The sequence below is a fragment of the Alligator sinensis genome, unplaced genomic scaffold, assembly GCF_000455745.1.
Source record: "Alligator sinensis unplaced genomic scaffold, ASM45574v1 scaffold1335_1, whole genome shotgun sequence".
In the NCBI taxonomy this organism is placed as follows: Eukaryota; Metazoa; Chordata; order Crocodylia; family Alligatoridae; genus Alligator; species Alligator sinensis.
In genome coordinates, this window is record NW_005842827.1 from 566,413 (window position 1) to 585,746 (window position 19,334).

Consider the following 19,334-nt stretch of genomic DNA (forward strand, 5'->3'; position numbering starts at 1 on the left):
CGAACCAAAGGAATTTAATCCTTCAAACACTCTCCTAGGTATATTATCTCTAACAGCTAAATAAAGCCAGGGATGACAATTAGTACTTTCTTTCTGTCACTTAAGTAACAAGCAATAATGACCTGTGATGCCCAGCGTGATGAACTTGTTAAGTCATATGAAGCAAATCTAAATAGTTTGTTTGAGAGGAGAATGGCAATTTAAACAAGCAAGAAGCTAATCTAGCTAAACTGGTAAGAGAAGTTTAGATTAGCAGTTAAATTCTGTTTGGAACTTAAATAACAGAATTAAAATTTTTAAGAAGTAATTTGTTAGCAGATAGATACTATGGCCTAGGTCCTCAAGAGTACAAAATCACCCAATTATTTAGACATTGTTGAAAACTCTACCCAAGGACTATTTTTGGATACTTCATCCAAAAAACTTCTGTAAATCAGCAAGAATCTAGAAAAAGAAAGAAAAAAATAATGAAAAAGAAGAGACGTAAGAGAAAGTGATTTGTAATGACTGGAGAAAAGGAAGCAAAGAAAATAACTACTTAACATAATAGTTAACTACAGCAAAAATCCTGGAGAGGTAATAACATAAAACCAAGTAGTAAATGTTTACTCTGTGGGATAACAAGTGTGTCAAAAAGCAATAAACTGAAATTAAGAAAGGAAATAGCAGAGGTTTCAAAAGCATTAAAAATATTAACAGAAAGAGAACTTCAGGCTCTGGAGGGAGCTGAGAAACTGGTCTTGAACAGTATTCAATCTGCTCAGAATTCTTGCAGGACTATTATCAGTAACTGAACCTACATAAAAATACCAAGAGGAGATTGTTGCTCCACATAAAATACCTAACATCATTTAGAAACATTTTTTAAATTAAGCATTAACTTTATAAATATGTAAATTTGGAGAGTAGGTACGAAGAGATAAATTAAGACTCTTCTAGTATACTGACTTCTTTTTTTAAAAACAAACACTTACCTTGCCAGCTATCGTTGCATACACACAGCTTCTCGCCTGTCAGATCACAGTAGCCATGATCTGGGCTGCCACAGTTAGCTTTACAATAGGGAATATCACAGGCTTCACCTTTCCAATACTTGTCACATTCACAATATACCCGGCTTGGAATGGAGACACTCGTTGTACATTTCCCGTGCCCTGAGCAATTATTAGGACAGGAATTGATCCTGTAAAAAAGAAAAATGTATAAAAATAAAGGAGAAAAGAAAAAGTACAGAGATGAAGAAAGCCTGTGTATATTTATATATAAAACATTATAATAAAACTGTATTTGCTGTACACAGTACTTTTTAAAATCTACATATTTCCAGCAAATCTAAAGTTAATTCTTTTTCGATATAGATTAAACAGTTCTGAATAAACTAAATTTATGTCTCTACCTACAATTCAGGAATCAGGAACAGAAACAGATGCTGCTCTAAGTATCCACCTAGTGAATTCAACCTTGTTGTGTAGGACCTTCTGTCTCTGTAATTTGCTGAAATGCCTTCTATAATTTGCTGGATCTGCCCTGGATTTATTCTGTTAACAGTATGCAGTACTGCTATCATATCTTACAGGCCAGGATTTTTTGAAAGGTTTTTAATTTTATTCTTTTTAATTTTCTCATCATCCCACTACTGGCATGTTATTGGATGAATAGTGATCTGTAGAGTAAAATACAATGTAAAAACATAATGGAAAGCCGCCATTATAAAACATTTAACACTGAACACCTCTGGCCCGAGTCATAAAATTGAAAGCATAATAACGTAACTCTCCATACCCTGCCTGCCTTCCCCAAAATCAGGAGTTTTAAAAAAGTGATGTAAATCTTAGGAAAACAATTTGAGAATGATAGCATGGACGGTGCAGAAAAGGAAGAAGGATTGCAGGAGCAGGAGCTCAGTGTCTTGCTGCTATATAGACTATGAAAACAGCAATTTCTGTCCAGTGTATATTTCCAAGACCAACTTTGTAGCAAAATATCAACTTGACTTCATGATATCCTTTCACTCAGTGTCAGCAACACTATTTTTCTGTTCTCCCGCTGGAGAAAAATTCTCTTTACAAGGCATAGGCAAGCATATAGTATGAAGCAAGCTATCTCCACCCCTGGTGTCAAAGATTTAATAAGGCAATGCCAGCTAAAATAGAGCCGTTAGTTTCTATAAATAATTTTGTGTGTCTGAACACAGAAACACAACAAAGGGCAAAGGCACGTTATATGTGAAGGTGGGCAGTGGGAAGACAATTCTCTCCTGACTCCTCAAACACAGCTTACAGAATGAGCAACAGGGGAAAACAGACTAATTCCATCCCTACGCAGCAGCCATAGAAGATCTCTCTGAAAAACAGAAAAAATAGTTGCTGAGCACAAAACCAATCTTTGAAAATTCTTCCCCATGTCAGAAACAGGAGGAAAAAATATACTAATGTTAATTATTTCTATTCTAACCATAAAACAGAGGTAAGAGCTGGTAAATCTTTCAGTTATGATTCTTTCAGTATAGCATTACAATTATATGCGCTAATTTTCTTGAATTATTTAAAAAAAACAAAACAAAACCAAAAAAAAAAAAAACACACACACACACACACACAGGGGAAACAGTTGCTAAGAATGCTACATCATATTGCAATTAGCTCCCAAAACGAGTAGAAGGGTTCATTGACAGCTTTCAGAACAACTGAGGAAAATATATCAATTGAAGCAATAATTGCTGTATGTTTTTCTATCACCTGAAAGGATGGAGTGCATTATTTTGCGTGACAGAACTCAAACAAATGTGCCAAAAAAAAGAAGAAGAAAATCTTTCAAGATTACATTCTGTTACATTCTTCCAGCTTGGCGCACGTGACCACCAGGTAATTAGAAGGGGATTCCCACATGCTTGCCAGCTAGGATCTTAATATCATAGAAAAGTAGGACTGAAGGGGACCTCACAAAGTCATCTAGTCCAGCCCTGTGATCAAGGCAGGACCTTCCCAAGTAAACCATCCCAGACAACTATCTGTCCAACTTGCTTTTGAACATTTCCAGGGATGGAGATTCCACAATTTCTCTAAGTAACTTGTTCCAATGCTTGACCACCACCTTAAAATCAGGAAGTGCCTCCTAATTTCCAGTTTAAATTTCCTGTTGCAGCTTGAGGCCACTCCTCCTAGTCTTGTCCCCTATGGCCACAGAAAAAGCCCAGCTCCATCTTGTCTATAAATTGCCCTTCAGGTATTTGAAGACTATTCATCAAAACCCTCATCAATCATGTCTTCTCCAGGCTGCATAACTAGTTCAGCAGTTCTCAATCTGTGGTACACATATCACCAGTGGTCTGCAGACAACCTGTCAGTGGTACATGTTAACAGATTTATTATAATTACTTTATATGACAAGAATTTGCTGGTGGTACTTAAGGCTGTATCATTTTAAATTGGTGGTGTGCAATCTGTCAAGAGTTTGGGAACACTGCTCTAGTTCCTTCAGCCTTTCCTAATAAGTCTTGCTCTCCAGGCCACTGATCATTTTTATTGCCCGGTGCTGGATTCTTTCCAAACTGTCCACATCCTTCTTCAAGTATGAAGACAAAACTGGACACAGTACTCCAAGTGAGGCCTTAAAATGTCAAGCAGAATGAAAGAATCATTTCCCATGATTTGAAAGTGACCCTACCATAAATATAACCCAAGATGCTGTTGGCTCTTTTGCAACAAGAGCACACTCTTGCTCATATTCAGTTTAGGGTCCACTGTAATCCCCAGGTCCTTCTCTGCACTACTGCGGTCTGGCCAGTCATTTCTCAGTCTGTGTTTGTGCATGAGTTTATTCCAGCCCAACTGCAGGATTTTGCACTTTTTCTTGTTGAGTCTGTTTTGATCAACTGCAGACCATATTTCTCGTCTATACAAGACATTCAACAGCCTAGCCCTGCCCTCCATAGTGACTGCAGGACCAAGCAATTTGATGTCATGCACAAATTTGCTAAGTGTATGTTGAACCCCATCATTCAAATTGTTAAAGAAAACGTTGAACAGTACCTGAGGTCAGGCTGACAGGTCTGTAATTCCTGTGCCCCAGCCAGCTGGGGAGCAGCACACGGACACGAGAGAGCAGGCAGCCTCCACACACTGCGGAGCACCCTGAGCCCCAGCCAGCCGCTCCTGGGCTGGTTGGGGAACAGTGTGCTGAGGAGAGAAGGCAGCCCTAAGCTGGCTGCTTCCCTGTCTCCGCATGCCTCAGCATGGGGGCTCCACTGCAGAGTCTCTGTGCAGAAGCACACCCCAGGGAGCAGCCAGCCCAGGGTTCTCAGCTCCCCTCTCGAGGCATGCTGCACCCTCAGCCAGCCAGGGAGCAGCTGGCTGGGGTGCAGGGTGCCTCAGCATGGGGGCTTCGTAGCACATGGAGAAAGGGTGTGGTCTAGGAGAATTCCCATTTGGGGGGCAGGACCTCATTGCTTCAGTTCCCTCCCATAACCTAGTCCTCAGGCAGGGAACAAGGAATGACCCAGGGAGCCTTTCCCCATTGCTCCACTCCCATCCCGCAGACCTAAGGAAGACCTGAGGGATGGTACTGTGATACCCAAAAGTGTGTCTACATCTGTCCCAACCATGCAGGCCGTGCAATAAAAGATATCAACCACAAGAATTCTTTGCCCTTACATATTTCCTGGACCATCACAGCAACAACATAACTTCAACACATTAAAAATCAGCACATTCAAATCAATAAATGAAAATACTTTTTCAAACAATATATGGGGAGCTTATAGTCAAAGGAAGTAGCCAAGACCAAGAACTAACCAAGATTGGACACTTATGCATAACAAGAATATCCAGTGATATTATAATGTTTTAGAAGGGCATTAAACCTACTGTAGCAGGGCCTAAGCTAATCTCCAACTGTTAGAGGTAACAATGAGGCCAAATGTGATAGGCAAATTAATTCATGCCTGCTTAGAGAAAATCCTCGGGAGGTGAACTAACTTCAGATCAACCCAAGTTAACCCAGCCTAGTAAACATCTGTACGCATTCGCAAGACCAGCCACTCCCTCCAACCCCAGGGCTGTGCTGTTCCTACCCCCAATCTTCCTCCCCGCAGACCCACCAGCCCTGAAGTTACTTACTTCAAGCTGCCTGTGCCAATCCCAGCAGTGGAGAACAGCTGCTTGTGCCAGTCCTACTTCATGCAGCTAAACCTAGGTAAGCCACCTAAACCCAAACCAAGCCCTGACTACAATAATAACCTGACTACAAATCAAAATAATGATCAAATCAACAATAAAACCTTTCAAATGGTATTTTTAAAAGAAAAGAAAATCCTGATATGAAAGAAGCAAAAGAAAACGAAGTTTGTACTCAAACTGGAACGGCGTTTGTTTTTTTTTTTTGAATAGGGCTGAAATACCAGATGGTTTCATACTTTTCTCTGAAACAATATTCCATCTGATGCTATCACCAATAGAGTGTGTGTGTATTTTAGTTGAAAGAGGTGCCTTTTAATTACAATTTGAATATTAGTAACCTCAAATAAGAAATTAATTCCTGTGACACTGCAGAAACTAATAGAGTTATTCAAGAGAATGGACATTGCGATTTTCATTCTTCTAGACAGCTGTCCTATAAGGCAACTAAATAAAATGAGTCCTAGGACCAGTAGAAATTCTCCAATGTTGTTTTTCTTTTTAATCTAACTCAAAATTTGTCACTAAAGATAATTTATTTTATTTTTCTGGGGCACTAACGAATGGAAGAATTCTTGAACGCCTTTATTAGAACAGGCAGACAAGGTTCCTTGGGTGAATTTGATATCTTTTATTAGACCAACCCAAAAAGTTGGAGAAAAGTTATTAAGCAAGCAAGCTTTTGGGTTCAAAAACCCTTCGTCAGGCTAAGGAAGTTTCATCAGTTGGTGTGTGTTTATTAGAACAGGAATTTCTATTATAGAAAATGGAAAATCAACACTGGTTGTTAGCAGAGCACTAAATAATTCTGGATCAGATCAGTTAGCCAAATTCAGCTGGATGGTGTGGTAAATAGGGCTTACCTCAAACATTTATTTTAATACAACTAATACTAAAGACCTATAATACCAAAGCCACAACTTCAAAAAATACAGCGGATAACCAAATGAACATGAGCTGAATGAGGGCTGAGAACGTAGCAAGAGTCAAGAACGAACTGGACATTTGCAAGGATATTCAAAGTTATCAGAATTACTTAATGTAAAAATCTGAAAAGGATAGTACTTCACAGTCTTAGCCAGCTTCTACAGAACTGGATGAGACCTGACATGGGAGACCAATTATCCCATACCTACTAGCTACAAGGTTCTTATACTTCCTCTGAAGCTAGCTATATACTGGATACTTTTCTAGACAGACCTCAAGTTTGTTCTATTTCCTAAGTTCTTTTGAGGTCCCTATGAAATAGCATAGCTAAAAGCATTGCAATTCATGGATATACGAACAAGGAAACACGAAGAGAGTTTGAAAGTGCTACTACAAATGCAAGTGTCATTGTTGAAACCTTTACTGAAATACTGTGTAGAGTTTAGCATTCATACTTCAAAAAAGATACTGAAAAAGAGCAAAACATTAAAAAAGTTACAGCAATGAGTATAAAATAGTCTAATCTAAAGTGACAAAATCTCACTCTATTTAAATTTTTCCAAAAGAATGTAAGTGCCAAATTGTGAGTCCTAAACTCACATTATCTGTCTCATTGGTTTGAGTAAGACCATACATATGATCAAGTACTATTCAATGTGGACAAAGGTGAGAATCTCCCCTTAAAGTGTCCCCACTAACAAGGGTATAGGAGATTACACACAGAAATGTGTTTCAGCTTGTTCCACATTTCTAAAAATCTCTCTCTAGCTCTTACTCCTTTTTTGACTTCCTAGTTTGAAAGCCTATTAGGATGCATACTTTATTGACATCAGGCAGAAGACAGGGCAGAGATGCACCTGACAGACTAAATCAGAGATGCAAAAGCTTTCATGAGCCAAAACTTTCTTTATCACTTTGGCTCACAAAAGCTTTTGCATCTCTGACCTGAGTCTGTCAGGTGCATCTCTGCCCTGCCTTTTGCACAACTTCAGATGAACACAGCTAACTATCTCTGTGTTGACATCAGTGATACTATTACCCAACAAAAAGAAAAATATATTCTGCAGCTATGAGCTCCCAAAGGAAATTACAGCCCAATTATACTTAATAATGTAATTAATTTTAAAAAATACTTACGAGTAAAAAATGTTAAAACCAGTTAGGTTATAAGCAGCATCGCTAAAAAAATGTAGTAATGCATATCCAGATATGGTAACTACTTCAGGAACAGTTTCATTTCCACGTACTTCTGGGACAATTAGACCACTGGAAAACAGATTGTATAAAGAAGTCAGGCATTCAAATAATAACATACCCAAAATACTTTGAAAATCTTATGAAAAGTTTCTTAGAATAACACTGAATGAAGCAAGGTTCAAGCCTGCCAACATTTCTGTATCTTGAGGGATGGGATTTCTCAGATTTTAAGTAACACTAAAAAGTTACCCAGAAATTGATTATACATGTGCATGAGCTGTCAATAGACTGCTACGAGCCAAGTATTAATGCACACAGATGGAAAATCTACCCCTGAGCTTCAAACAATCGAGCAGTCAACTCATTTACTCTCAGTGGGAGCAGAATACTTAAATGACATTTGTCGCTTTGGAAATTTTCCCCATTTCTTCTAAAATAATTAGCTATACCTAGAGAAAATGATTTTAAACTAAACTTCATGGAAAAATTAAAGTTTCTCGAGAAAAAGAAACTATGCTTTAAAAAACATTCAAAAGGATTTTTTCCATTAAACAGACATTAGAGACAGGCAAATCAATACATAACTGAACTGAAGTAGAGAAAAAGCATCCTACACATAAATCATGTGGGTAACCACATGGCAAATGTAAAATAAATTAAAACTTTAGGAAAACCCCAAAGGAAATTTTAAATATATAATGTATAACATAAAATAAAAATAATAATAAAACATACCCACAAATTAGAAAAACTCTAGGAACTGCTTAATATTAAAGACTATAAATAATAGACCTTTGAACCAGAACTAGAAAATATACTGAGGGAAGTGATTAAAAAGAATGAACAAACAGAAAAATACAGAAAAATACCTGTAAAATCTTTATTCACCCTCTCTCACCTCGCCTGTCTATAGCATACCCATCTCTCCTACCCTTTCAAGGTAAACTAGAAGTCGTGCTTATGAAAGGCAACCAACAATGTGTATAGAAGGAAAACTACCCGTCAATGGGTAATTATCGGGGGAACTATAAAAAAGGTACCAGGGAGCCAAGATAATAGAAGGGGCTAGACAGCAGCCTAAAAGTGTTTGGTAAGAGGTTAAAGAATGCTCCTGTTCCAAACAGCCTGTGATCTTAAACTGTTAATCTTAGATAACCTTGGGAATATAACCTATCTCCTTAGAAGTTAATGCTGAACTACCGTGAATTCATGGGATTGGGATTTCAAGCCCCCGGGTCTAACCACAGGATAAGACATATTTTAGTATCTGCCCTGTAAATCTAATGTGACAACCAGTGCATGAAAACAGCTCTAAACCACCAAATAAATTCTGTGGCCAGTCATGAAGAACAAAAAATACAATCATAAGTGAAATTGTAATTCTTTTTGTAAAGTTTCACTTAGAGTTTATAGAAAGATAGGAACTAGCCAATAAAGATCATTTGAACATGTACCCACATTTTTTTTAAATGAGAAATTTAACAAAAGTTACCTTAAAGTCCTGTTTTCCATCTCTCCCTTAGTGTAAACTTTAAAGCTGTGGAAATCTATTTTAGTTAACTTCTCTTGAAAGTTGAAAACCAAATAACTCAGGCCACACTATTACTTGTTTATCGTATTTGCTCATTACTTGACAGCTACAGTATGAAGCAACACAATGTCACAAGGCTAAAAGAGTGATTTACATACAAACATTTTACTTTTCTTTCTTTTTTAAACATAAGTAGGGCACAGATGTCAAGTAAGAAAATTTGTTTTCATATTGCTGATGGTATTGCTATATTTATTTACTTATATGATAAGATGCTTATTTTTACATTTCTGACTAAATGAATGTATGATCTTTGTTTCTTTGACATTTACCCCTGGGTGTCTTGGAGTAAGTAGGATTGAGGTTTTGTTTCTGCATGTGCACTCTACTAAAAAACCAAACAAACTCCCTTTGTACTGAGAAGTATTTACTTGATACCAGCTTCGAAAAAAAAGTCAGACATTTAATTCAACTGTGGGCAAAACAAATCAGAACAGTGTCACGCAGGACCATATTCCTGTTCATTTCAGATGCATTAAATACGCTAAATACAATATTTCAATAAACTTCATTTCAATCTTAGTACTCTCTTATTATACTATTTTATTTTAGAGAGATGTAACCTATGTCAGAAAGTTGTAATGTGGTCACAGCCCCTACAGACTTGGTGAACTTGTAGAGAGTTCAGCCAGAAGTCACATTTCTATGCTGCACCTGAACAACATTACAGGATTTATTGATCTCCTTTCTCCAGTGATCTAAGGAATTATGACTGCAAGACTGCAAAGAACGCCTAGCAGTTGCAGGATCAGATCCATAAGCAGAGCAAATATATTTGTGTACATTACAACAGCATGATTAATATATTTCTTTTCTCAATAAGTACAATCTGGCTTAAATGCCAGATCATTGTTCTAGGTATCTAAACTCCTATGGACTTTCTTTGTTATATGAGGATTCTCTTTTAATTATTTTCAACACATTTCTAGAGAATACTAGAGAAAAAGCTTTCAATAGTACTGAAACATTGATGTACGTCAGAAACTTTTCAGCCCATGATCTTTTGCTTTGCCTTGCAAGTTACCTAGGCTAAGTGCAGACAGTCAAAAAGCCTGAAACTGAATTGATTCAACCTTCACAGCTTACTCTAAACTTCACAGCCCGAACTGATAAGCAAGCGAACGGACGTTCACTTCCGATTCCAGAAATGCAGCCTGCATTTCTTCTCTCCTGGGCCTGCAGTAGCCCAGAAGAGAAGCCGGGGGTGTTTCTAGAGTACGCCTCTCTGCTTTGCAGATCCTCTCACCCTGCCAGGGAAAGCTTGCAGGGGAGGTGCAAAGTGCCCTGGGATGCTGAGGGACTGTGAGTTAACTAGAATCTGGATGGGATCTGGGACAGAAGTTCAATAAACCAATTTCACCTAAATCAGTTAAGCCTGATACTATATCCATCCAGGTTTATCTTAAACGAGTTTCAGCCATTTTGAAAGTGGTTTATGTGCACTGAACTTCTGTTGTGCTACAGATTTAAACTGGTTTCTTATCACTTGTACCAGTTTATGTGCAACTTCTGGCCCTAGCCCTAGAGAAGACTGCACACTACAATTATCAGCAGTCTATAAACATGAAACAAGTAACTAGCTAAGACCTGATCCAGTTGCATAATAATTCCTGTGACCTGAGATAAAATTAGAGCAATCAAGATCATCTGTGATCCCTACAATTATCAAGTCTTTCACCTTCGATTCTTTTCACCTTCAATAAGGAGAAAACTATTAGTATTACCTAATGATGCTTAATCATTTGACATCATGTTTTCCATTCTAATGGACAAAAAGAAGATCTTATGCAGTTGGTAACTCTGGTTAACTTCAAAAGGAGAGGCCCTCAGTAAGTAACTTCAAGGTGCCAACCTGTAAATAGCTTAATGACTATTCTTAAGTAGTGCAATGTCTCTGTTCTATAGAAAGACTCTTGCATTAGTATAGCTAGCACTGCTATCAGCTTTGCTGCTCCACTAAAAAGTCAGTATTTAGGACGAGCCCAATAAAGGACTTAATACTATTACCCTTGAGCCAAACGCAAAATGATTATGTTGCATTAGTACCAGCAATATGTCTATCTTTTATTATAAACAAAGGAAAGAAAACTACCAGTAGCACAATCAAACCACTAGAGCTATTTATTTTCCTCAAATTAAAAAATCCTGTCTTACTAGTAACAATAAAGAACTATTAATTAAAAATACTTACCTAAATACTGCTATTAAAGGTGCATATATTGAATCACCATCATAAACATACATATGGTCCCAACTACATTCTGTGGCAAAATGATTAAATCTTAATCTAAGTATTGCATTAGGACTGAAAGAGAAGAGAAAATATTATTTAGCAAAAGCATGAACTCAAACTTATAACATCAAAAGTAGCCATAACATTAGCTATATTAGAACATTAAATTCTAACATTCATATACATACACATAACAAACATAGATAGTACTTTGTATATATTTAAATTAAGCAATTATTTAATTTGTCATAAAGGATTTTAAGTAGGGGTGCAATGATAGAGATTTGGGGGCCTGATACTGATAGCTAAATTTTAAGGAGGCATATTGGCCGATACCAGTCCAATTTCTGATACGCAGCCCAGCAGCTTGAAGAGCACTGTCCAGCTGGTAAGACCGCTGTGGTGGAAGGAGAGGGGGAAGGGGCATGGAGGGGCACAAAATGAGGTCCTCGCGATGAGGGAGGGAGTGGGGCTGGGACAGGCACTGTTCAGCCAGTGCGGGGCAGGGCACAGGAGAGAGCCGCAGCTCATCCGGGGGGCAGGGGGGGAAGGCGGTTAAGAGGGGGAGCTCCCACTGCTGTGCACACCCCAGGAGGATATGGGAGGTGCCCCATATCTGTGCAGGGCAGGGCAGGCTGCCGCTAAGGGCTAGGGCTGTGCCAGGCTCTTCCTGGCAGGGGGCTGGGCCAGGGCTGCACTCGGGGCAGGTCCCAGGCCCACTCCCTCCCTCACCGCAGGGTCCTTGACCTACCCCTCCTCGTGCCCCTTCCCTCCCCTTCCACCACAGCAGATTTAACAGCTGGATGCAGCTCTCCAAGCTACCAGGCTGTGCTCCTTGCCACCTACAGCTGCATGCATGCATGAGGCATTTAATCAGTCACATTATTGGCCACATCAGGCAAAAAAAAAGCCAGTTTCCGATGCAGTCAGTTTTCTTTATATCAGTGCTGATCCAATATAGGACAAATATATCGCTGCACCTCTCATTTTAACCCATAATGCAAGGCTAATAATTACTAAATTAACAATGGGTATTACTATTATCTTCACAATAGTTTTGAAAGAGACCGTGTCAATTTTAAAACCCCAAATTTAAGCTTTGATTAAAAAAATTAAAGTTCTATATTGAAAAGAGTTCCAATTCATTATTTTACTAACTACAGCAAAAGTTCTGTTATCTGGCACTCATGGGAAATGCAGGGTGCCAGATAACCAAATATGCCGGTTACCCGAGAGGCCCGAACAGACGTCTTTGCCTGTTCAGGACACTGCCCCTCCTGCTGCATCTGGTGCGCCACCGCCCCTCCCGCCATGTCAGTGTGCTGAGGGACAGGGAGGGGAGGCCTGCGCAGGCTGCTCTGCCCCAGGCCATGGGGGCTCGGCAAAACCGGAAGTGCCACAGTGGGCACTTCCGGTTTTGCTTTTCCCGCGTCAACTGGCATGCCAGTTAATGGAGCATGCCAGTTTCTAAGGTGCTGGATAACATGGCTTTTACTATATACCAGTTGTAATCAGCTTTTGTTGACTTTTTCCAAATACAAAAATTCACAAATAATTTCTATATCCAAAAATTACAGCTAACGCATGAAAAAAAGAAACTACAGTTCTGCAAACAGTGGGGAGCATAAATGGTGAAAAGCAACACATCTTACATATAAATATATAAAATAAACAAAGGAAAGAAAACTACCAATAGCGCACATATACATGAATTACAATGATGTGTCGCTTTTCACCATTTATGCTCCCCACTCTTTGCAGAACTCCGGTTTCTTTTTTTCATGCACTAGCTGTAACGTACGCACACGTATATAGAGCACTTGGAGTTCTAGCTATGTATGCATGCATGATACACATACACTCTTGCAATGCTAGAACTCAAGTGCTATCAAGGAAAAAAGGTTTAGCACGTATCCTTTAGCATTCATTGTTTCAAGAGTCAGTTATTCAAGGCAAGTGTTAGGCTTAAAAGGAAATTCTTTAGAAACTCTAAGACTACCAGCAACACTGCACCTTGTAATATAAAAAGTTGAATCTGTATAATGATGTCAATGGGAATATAATTCAGGACCTGATGTATTAGGGCACTGTAGTCTTTTCCAACCCACTCTTGCTGCCATTAGTGGGAGGAAAGATTCTGATGGATTGACTGACTGGTTCTTGACTGCCAGCTTGTAAATTCTGAAGGGGGATTTTTTCCCATATGGCAAAGTTATCAAACTCCTGTGTGGGCTTTTTTATCTTCCATCTGGCACTGCAGAGGTTTGGGGGCTTAAAATGCATTTATTGAAACGTTGGCATTCCACGTAGGTAGTTCCTGTCAAGTATTATAGGGAGGAGAGCTTCCCATTGTTTACTCATGTTAATAGCACTGCAGCTTCCCCATTTATCATGGTAATTCATATATTACATTGAAGTGAATGCAGAAATAGTACATGGCTCTATGCAGTTTGCACTAAAGGACAAAACAGACCTATATTCCTTGTGGTTGAAGAACAGATAAAGATGCTTAAGAGACTGCCCTAAGTACAAGACACAGTAGTACGGTTTTAAATAAAATAAGACCTTCTTCAGCATTTCATACCCAAGGCTTGTCTAACAACTCTCCCAACCATAAAAAGATATTACCAAGCAAACCCTGCTTCTTGCCTATTCCCTGGACCATCATGGTTTCACCACCACTACAACACTATTACCAACAACATTAATTTGGCTTTATGGTATGTTCCAAAACTACTTTTGATATATGTCACTGAAAATAATGTTAATATTCTAAAGTGACAGGTTTCTGAAACTACAAACAACTTGTGTAAGTAATCAAATAGTAAACCAGACATTTATTTTCAAAATGTAGCACTGGCTTAATTCTAACATTCATCTAATTTTTGTCATTTGAGGTCAGTGGAAGTAGCGTGCCAACATTGAGCACTTTTGAAAAAACACACTAAGTTTTTTAAATTAACAATTATCTTTAAAATGTTCAAACCAAGAAATTTACCTGGATGCTTAGCATCTAGGTACTTTAGATAGAAGGTTTTCTGAAGATCCCTGAATCAGAGGAGTATGTTAGCAACCATGCATCAGATAGTTTGATCAACTTGAAATGTATACTTACTAGCCTTCAATTAACCATGTGCATTTAGTTTTATATTTATAGTTTATTGGACCATCTGTTAAGTATCCAGAGGGTTCTGTCAACCTAAAATAGGGAAAAAAAAGTATTGTAACTAATTGTAAACAGTTCTTCAAGTATAGCAGCATATCGATAAGCATACAGATTCTTTCTTGATTAATTCAAAATATGTCCATCTAAAACTTAAAATTGTGGAAGCTACAGGTTAAAATGAACAGATTCCTTTACAAATTAAAAGAAAGAGTAAAACTAGGTCTGCAAAAATCTCAAGCTGATGGAGAAAATGGGGAAGCCAACTCAATTTTCCCCCACCAGCAGTCTAAGTGCACAAGAATCCAAATTATAATCACCCTAAAAAACCACCTGTGAAGTTGTTTCTGTATGTACATGTATAAAAAGCCTAGGCTGCCATTTTTACCATTTTTAATAGTTAAACTTGAACTTGAGAATCGCACTTTACTACTACTCTGTCACCTCATCACTGGAAATGTCTCATTCCAGATTTCAAGACAGAAACTACTGGAACTAAAAGTAGAGACTAGAGCTCAGGAAACAGCAACATTATTATATGAAAGGGAGGCAGGTCCTGCTAAGGTCTCAGTGGAGGCTCTGAACTTCAAAATTCACTTCCCAACCTGCCCACTCTGATATAGGCTGCTTTTGTTAGCCTTTCAGACACTGCAAAAACCATTGGTTTTGTTGGCAAGCGCTGGTGATGGGGCCTTTCCATTTATTTTTTTGGCAGCCTCTTGTCATTAAAAAGAAATCAACAGTGCCATGAAAACTTACTTTGAGATACTGTCAAATGCATTTAAAAAGCTACTAAGAGGTATTCTATCTTTCTTCCTATATACAGAGAGAGAGAGAGAGAGAGAGAGAGAGAGGGAGAGAGCGTGCGCGCGCGCAAGAGAACAAGCACTGAAAATACAAGGTGTCAGACTGGGGAAAAATATACATTTTATTCAGCTGACATGAGTAAGAATTCCCTTTAGTCAACTAAGGGACCATAGGTAACTGACAGCAGTAATTACCAAAACTAGCTTCTTTGCAGAGTGAATGCACAAGCTATGACCTTGACTCCCCATGTTATTTGTTAGCATAAAATGCATTCAAAGACAAAGCAAGAGGTTTTCAGACACTCAGTTCAAATAACCACCCTCAGTCTGAAAAATAATAAAAGATTCTAGAGCTGCTAGAAACAACCATTTTTGTGGAAAGGCAACAACTATAACCAGCAAAGTGCCCAGTGAAGCAGAAACAGTTTTATTATCAGAACTGGTTAATTTTTAAATTATGGGCAAAACAATGGGCAATATATAAAGAGTTAAATACATATGCAGTGTTATACATTTAACTTATTTTTATTTTTAAGCCTGATTAACATTTACACATTTTTTAATATTTAATTCAATTGCACCGAATAGCCTTCATTTGAGAATAGTGGTTGAGAAAATTAAATCCCTAATTTTGCAATGTGGCTTGGCCAGTCTTATAATCACAGGACTAACACCTATTAAGTCACAAAATTTTTAGAGTAGATCCAAACTTGCTATAAAATGAAGCCAAATAGACTTCTGCCATTAATTCCATGGGAACCAGTATAGAATCAAGGAATATTGCCGCCAAACTTTCTGGGCACCTATACACATGCTAAGAGGCTGCTCCAACACATTGTAGTTAAAATGCATTGGAGTAGACTCGATTAATCGAGTCTGCTGGAGCATGGTAATTACCGCACTCCAGCAGACTCCAGCATCACATGCATCAGCGTCCCACACTGAAAAATGGTGGCAGGGGCATTTTAACTAAAGCTGGTTCAACAAGCTTTAGTTAAAGTGCCCCTGCCACCATTTTTCAGTATGGGAATGCGGATACACATGACACTCTGAGCACTTTAATTAGAGCATCTCTCAGAACCACTCTAATTAAAGCGCCACCCCCAACACACATCTCCCAGAGCACGCCTATAAACACCCTTTGATTATACAAAACCTTATGAATTCCTAAGTATATTCATTGACCAAATAAGGCACCAATAGCAGATCTTGTCTGAACAGTCCTTGGTCTGGCTAGTACTCAAATCTAGGAATCTCAGGTGTCATATCTTTTCCAGGGCGTATATGAGAGGGATGATAGACATGCCAGTTCATATATTCTTCCCTCTGAGGCATCTATAACCTGCTACTGTCAGAAACAGGATACTGGGCTAGGGGAACCACTGGGTCTAACCCAGCATGGCATTTCTTATGTTCTCCTGTTTTGTTGCCTTTGTCAACAGACGCACACAAATCTGTCGTGTAACATGGAACATAATTGTTATCATTTTAAAAAGCTACCATTCTTGGTATTTCCTCTGCAACTAATAGCTGCTTTTTTTCTGGTGGGGAAGGGTAGAGGGTGGGGAGCACATGAAAGACAATGATTTCAATCTACTGACTGGCAAGCCTAGAGAGGACATTATAGTAGGTTTTGGCCAGCTAACAAAAGTGCATTTGGGAGACAATGCATTTAAAAGCAACTCTAAGTATACTGAATTCAAATTTGGTCAAAAACTTGGGTTTCAAAAGTACTACTCAAAGGAAAAGCTAGAACAGAAATTCCTTGTTTTAAATTCTGAAAGGATAAATAGATTTTAAAGTAAAGTCAATCTCCAAGATGAATTAATGTTTCTTTGAAATAACTGATGTCCAAATGTTACATCACTGTGTCAAGATAATTGATCCTGAAAATTATAAGTTACTAAGAAAAAAATAATTGAAACTATATCATTTTCTATGTCCAGTTTGAGCATATTGTAAAAGGTAAATAAGCAGCAGATGTAGTGGAAATAAATGAGGTTATAAACGCTTATAAACACTTAAATATTTAAAAAAAATAAGCCAGTTTTACCAATAAGAAAGTACATATTCAAATGTATTTGTTTTCAAAATGACAGTTTCTCCTTAATCAAGCATAAACTGCACACAGCATATACAATATTGATAAATACAATGACAAAACTCCTAAAGAGTTCAAGAGTTTTTTGGGAGGGGGGTTGTTTTGGTAAATGTTTCATTTTGGGTTGGGGGGGGTGTTTTTGGTGTTATTTTTAGTTAAAAAAAAAAAAAAAAAAAAAAGTTTCACAAACAGAATGTTTAAACAAAAGGAAAATTAAAAACTTCACCACTGAAGGAGTACAACATTTAAATATTTCTGCATGCTGTTCATAACATCCTATAAAACTTTTGAGAAGGAATGTAACACTCTTAAATCTAGAAATTGCATGAATACAGAAAAGTGATGTGGACACATGAAATGGGCACCTCTATTGTGTGCCTTCCCCCACCCCCTATGAAAAATAAAGAAATATGGCCAGTTTTGTGCAGAGTACGTGTTTTTTTGTATTTTGCAGCTGATCTTTGATCCTGCAGTCAGACTCAATTAACCATGTATTTGATCTGAATGAGTACCCTTCAAGTCTAAAACAGGTTAAATATTTCCAAATTAAACCAAAGTTGTAATTTGACATTGTACCAGCTAGAATCAATCTACATTAACAACAAAACTGTTTGAGTAGGTTTGCTTATTTTGTTTGAGGGACTGGGGGGGGGGGGGGGTTTTGGGTTTTTTTTTTTTTTTGAGGGGGAGGGGGGGGGGGGGGTGTCTTGCGTTTGCTTATTTTTCCATCCCACCCAAAAAAGCCACAATACATAGATTAAAAAGATGAATATCTTGGATAAAAACTAAATATATCTTTCATTAACAATTTTTAACAGAATGGTTGTTTATGCTAACTCCAATTTATTTATAATAAACCAAAACATACACTTCCTTGAATGTTCAATGTGTTTAAACACAGTAAAAAGAAGTTATTGGTTTTGGTTGCTTTACCCACAGAATTCAGTTACCGATTCAATTATGCAGGTCATTCGTTCAGTTATTTGGAGAGCGGTCTTCTTGAAAGGAATGTGTAATTTAACAGCCTAATGCTATAGCACTGATTTGAAACTGAGCCAGGACGGGTGGGCCCTTGTTCCCAAGCAGAGCCTTACTGAAACTTATGTCTGTCTCCACTTTCAAACCAGTGGGAAACTTGCACCCGCATGAACCTGACTGCAGAATCAGGACCTACATTTGGATATGTGCTTGTTGACCACCATTAAAACTGGTAACTATGTGGGAATAAATATTATATTAAGATACAATTTAAAAAACAACCCCCCCACCAAATACTACTGTTATATAATACATTTGTTGATGTTCTGTTTACTTATACAGAAAACTGCAATAACTTTATTTTATTGTACACAATGTAAAAAGTCATCAGCATTCATTTACACTCAAGGCCAACCTCTCCCTCTTAGCTTTAATAATGCAAGGAAAGTGACTTGCAAGAGTTGTTTCAATTACAGCCAGCCCTCTGGCACTGGTAAATTGCAAACAATTTCCCTTTCACCCAGGCTGATGATTTGTTGATAAACACTTTCCTTGGGAAGATTAGATAACCTTTGATGAAGCCATTTCTCTTCGCTATAAAAAATAAACAACCTGTCATTGCTTTGAAATAATGAGTGTAGAAAATGGAAAGATGAAGAAATTGTTCTATAACATACTGTTTGACCATGCTGTAGTATTTTTTTTTCTTCACATTATACAGAAACTTCCTTGCACCTTTCAAATATTATGAAGCCCCACAGAGCAGACTTTTTATTACAGCTTTCTAAATGATACACATAGCATGGCAGCAGAGGATTACCTAATGTCATTTTGATCTGCAAGTCAGCACTTGCATATATAGCCTAACCTTTTCTAAGCAAGCAGGAATATATTAAAAACCTATGCTATAAAGAATTGAGAAAGTTTCCAAAATGGTCCCCTTCTATGTCTGTCAGTTAAACTGATCCACTAACTTGTGGCGAGAAGGCAAAATGTTGTATAACTCATCTAAAGACCAACTTAGAAATAATCATTAATAGATGTGTCAGCCACAGAGCGAATCGATAATTATAAGACACACATGATACCTGATACTAGAAGGCTTTTTTAATGTGGCAGACAAATCTAGAAGCTGAATGCCGGCAAATTAAAACTGAACACAAG

General features: G+C 37.9%; 1 protein-coding gene across 1 annotated transcript; it reads right to left on the reverse strand.

The window, feature by feature from the left end:
• Nucleotides 1-433: 433 nt before the first annotated feature.
• On the reverse strand, nt 434-18,163 carry LOC102387473 (attractin-like protein 1). The gene is made up of 6 exons (XM_006035367.1): nt 18,126-18,163; nt 14,238-14,321; nt 11,081-11,194; nt 7,239-7,367; nt 975-1,183; nt 434-444 (listed from the first exon to the last, which is right to left on the reverse strand). Exons 1-6 carry the CDS (start codon nt 18,161-18,163, stop codon nt 434-436), a joined length of 585 nt encoding a protein of 194 aa, XP_006035429.1.
• Between the last annotated feature and the right edge of the window lie 1,171 nt (nt 18,164-19,334).

What these genes read in the sequence shown, in the direction of transcription:
- LOC102387473 (XM_006035367.1), bottom strand. Translation starts at nt 18,163, where the DNA reads ATGACCTGCATAATTGAATCGGTAACTGAATTCTGTGG. An exon ending in TCGGTAACTGAATTCTGTGG is followed by an intron (nt 14,322 to 18,125) that starts GTAAAGCAACCA and finishes TCCCTATTTTAG; the next exon opens with GTTGACAGAACCCTCTGGAT. An exon ending in GGTTTTAACATTTTTTACTC is followed by an intron (nt 1,184 to 7,238) that starts GTAAGTATTTTT and finishes TCTTTTTTACAG; the next exon opens with GATCAATTCCTGTCCTAATA.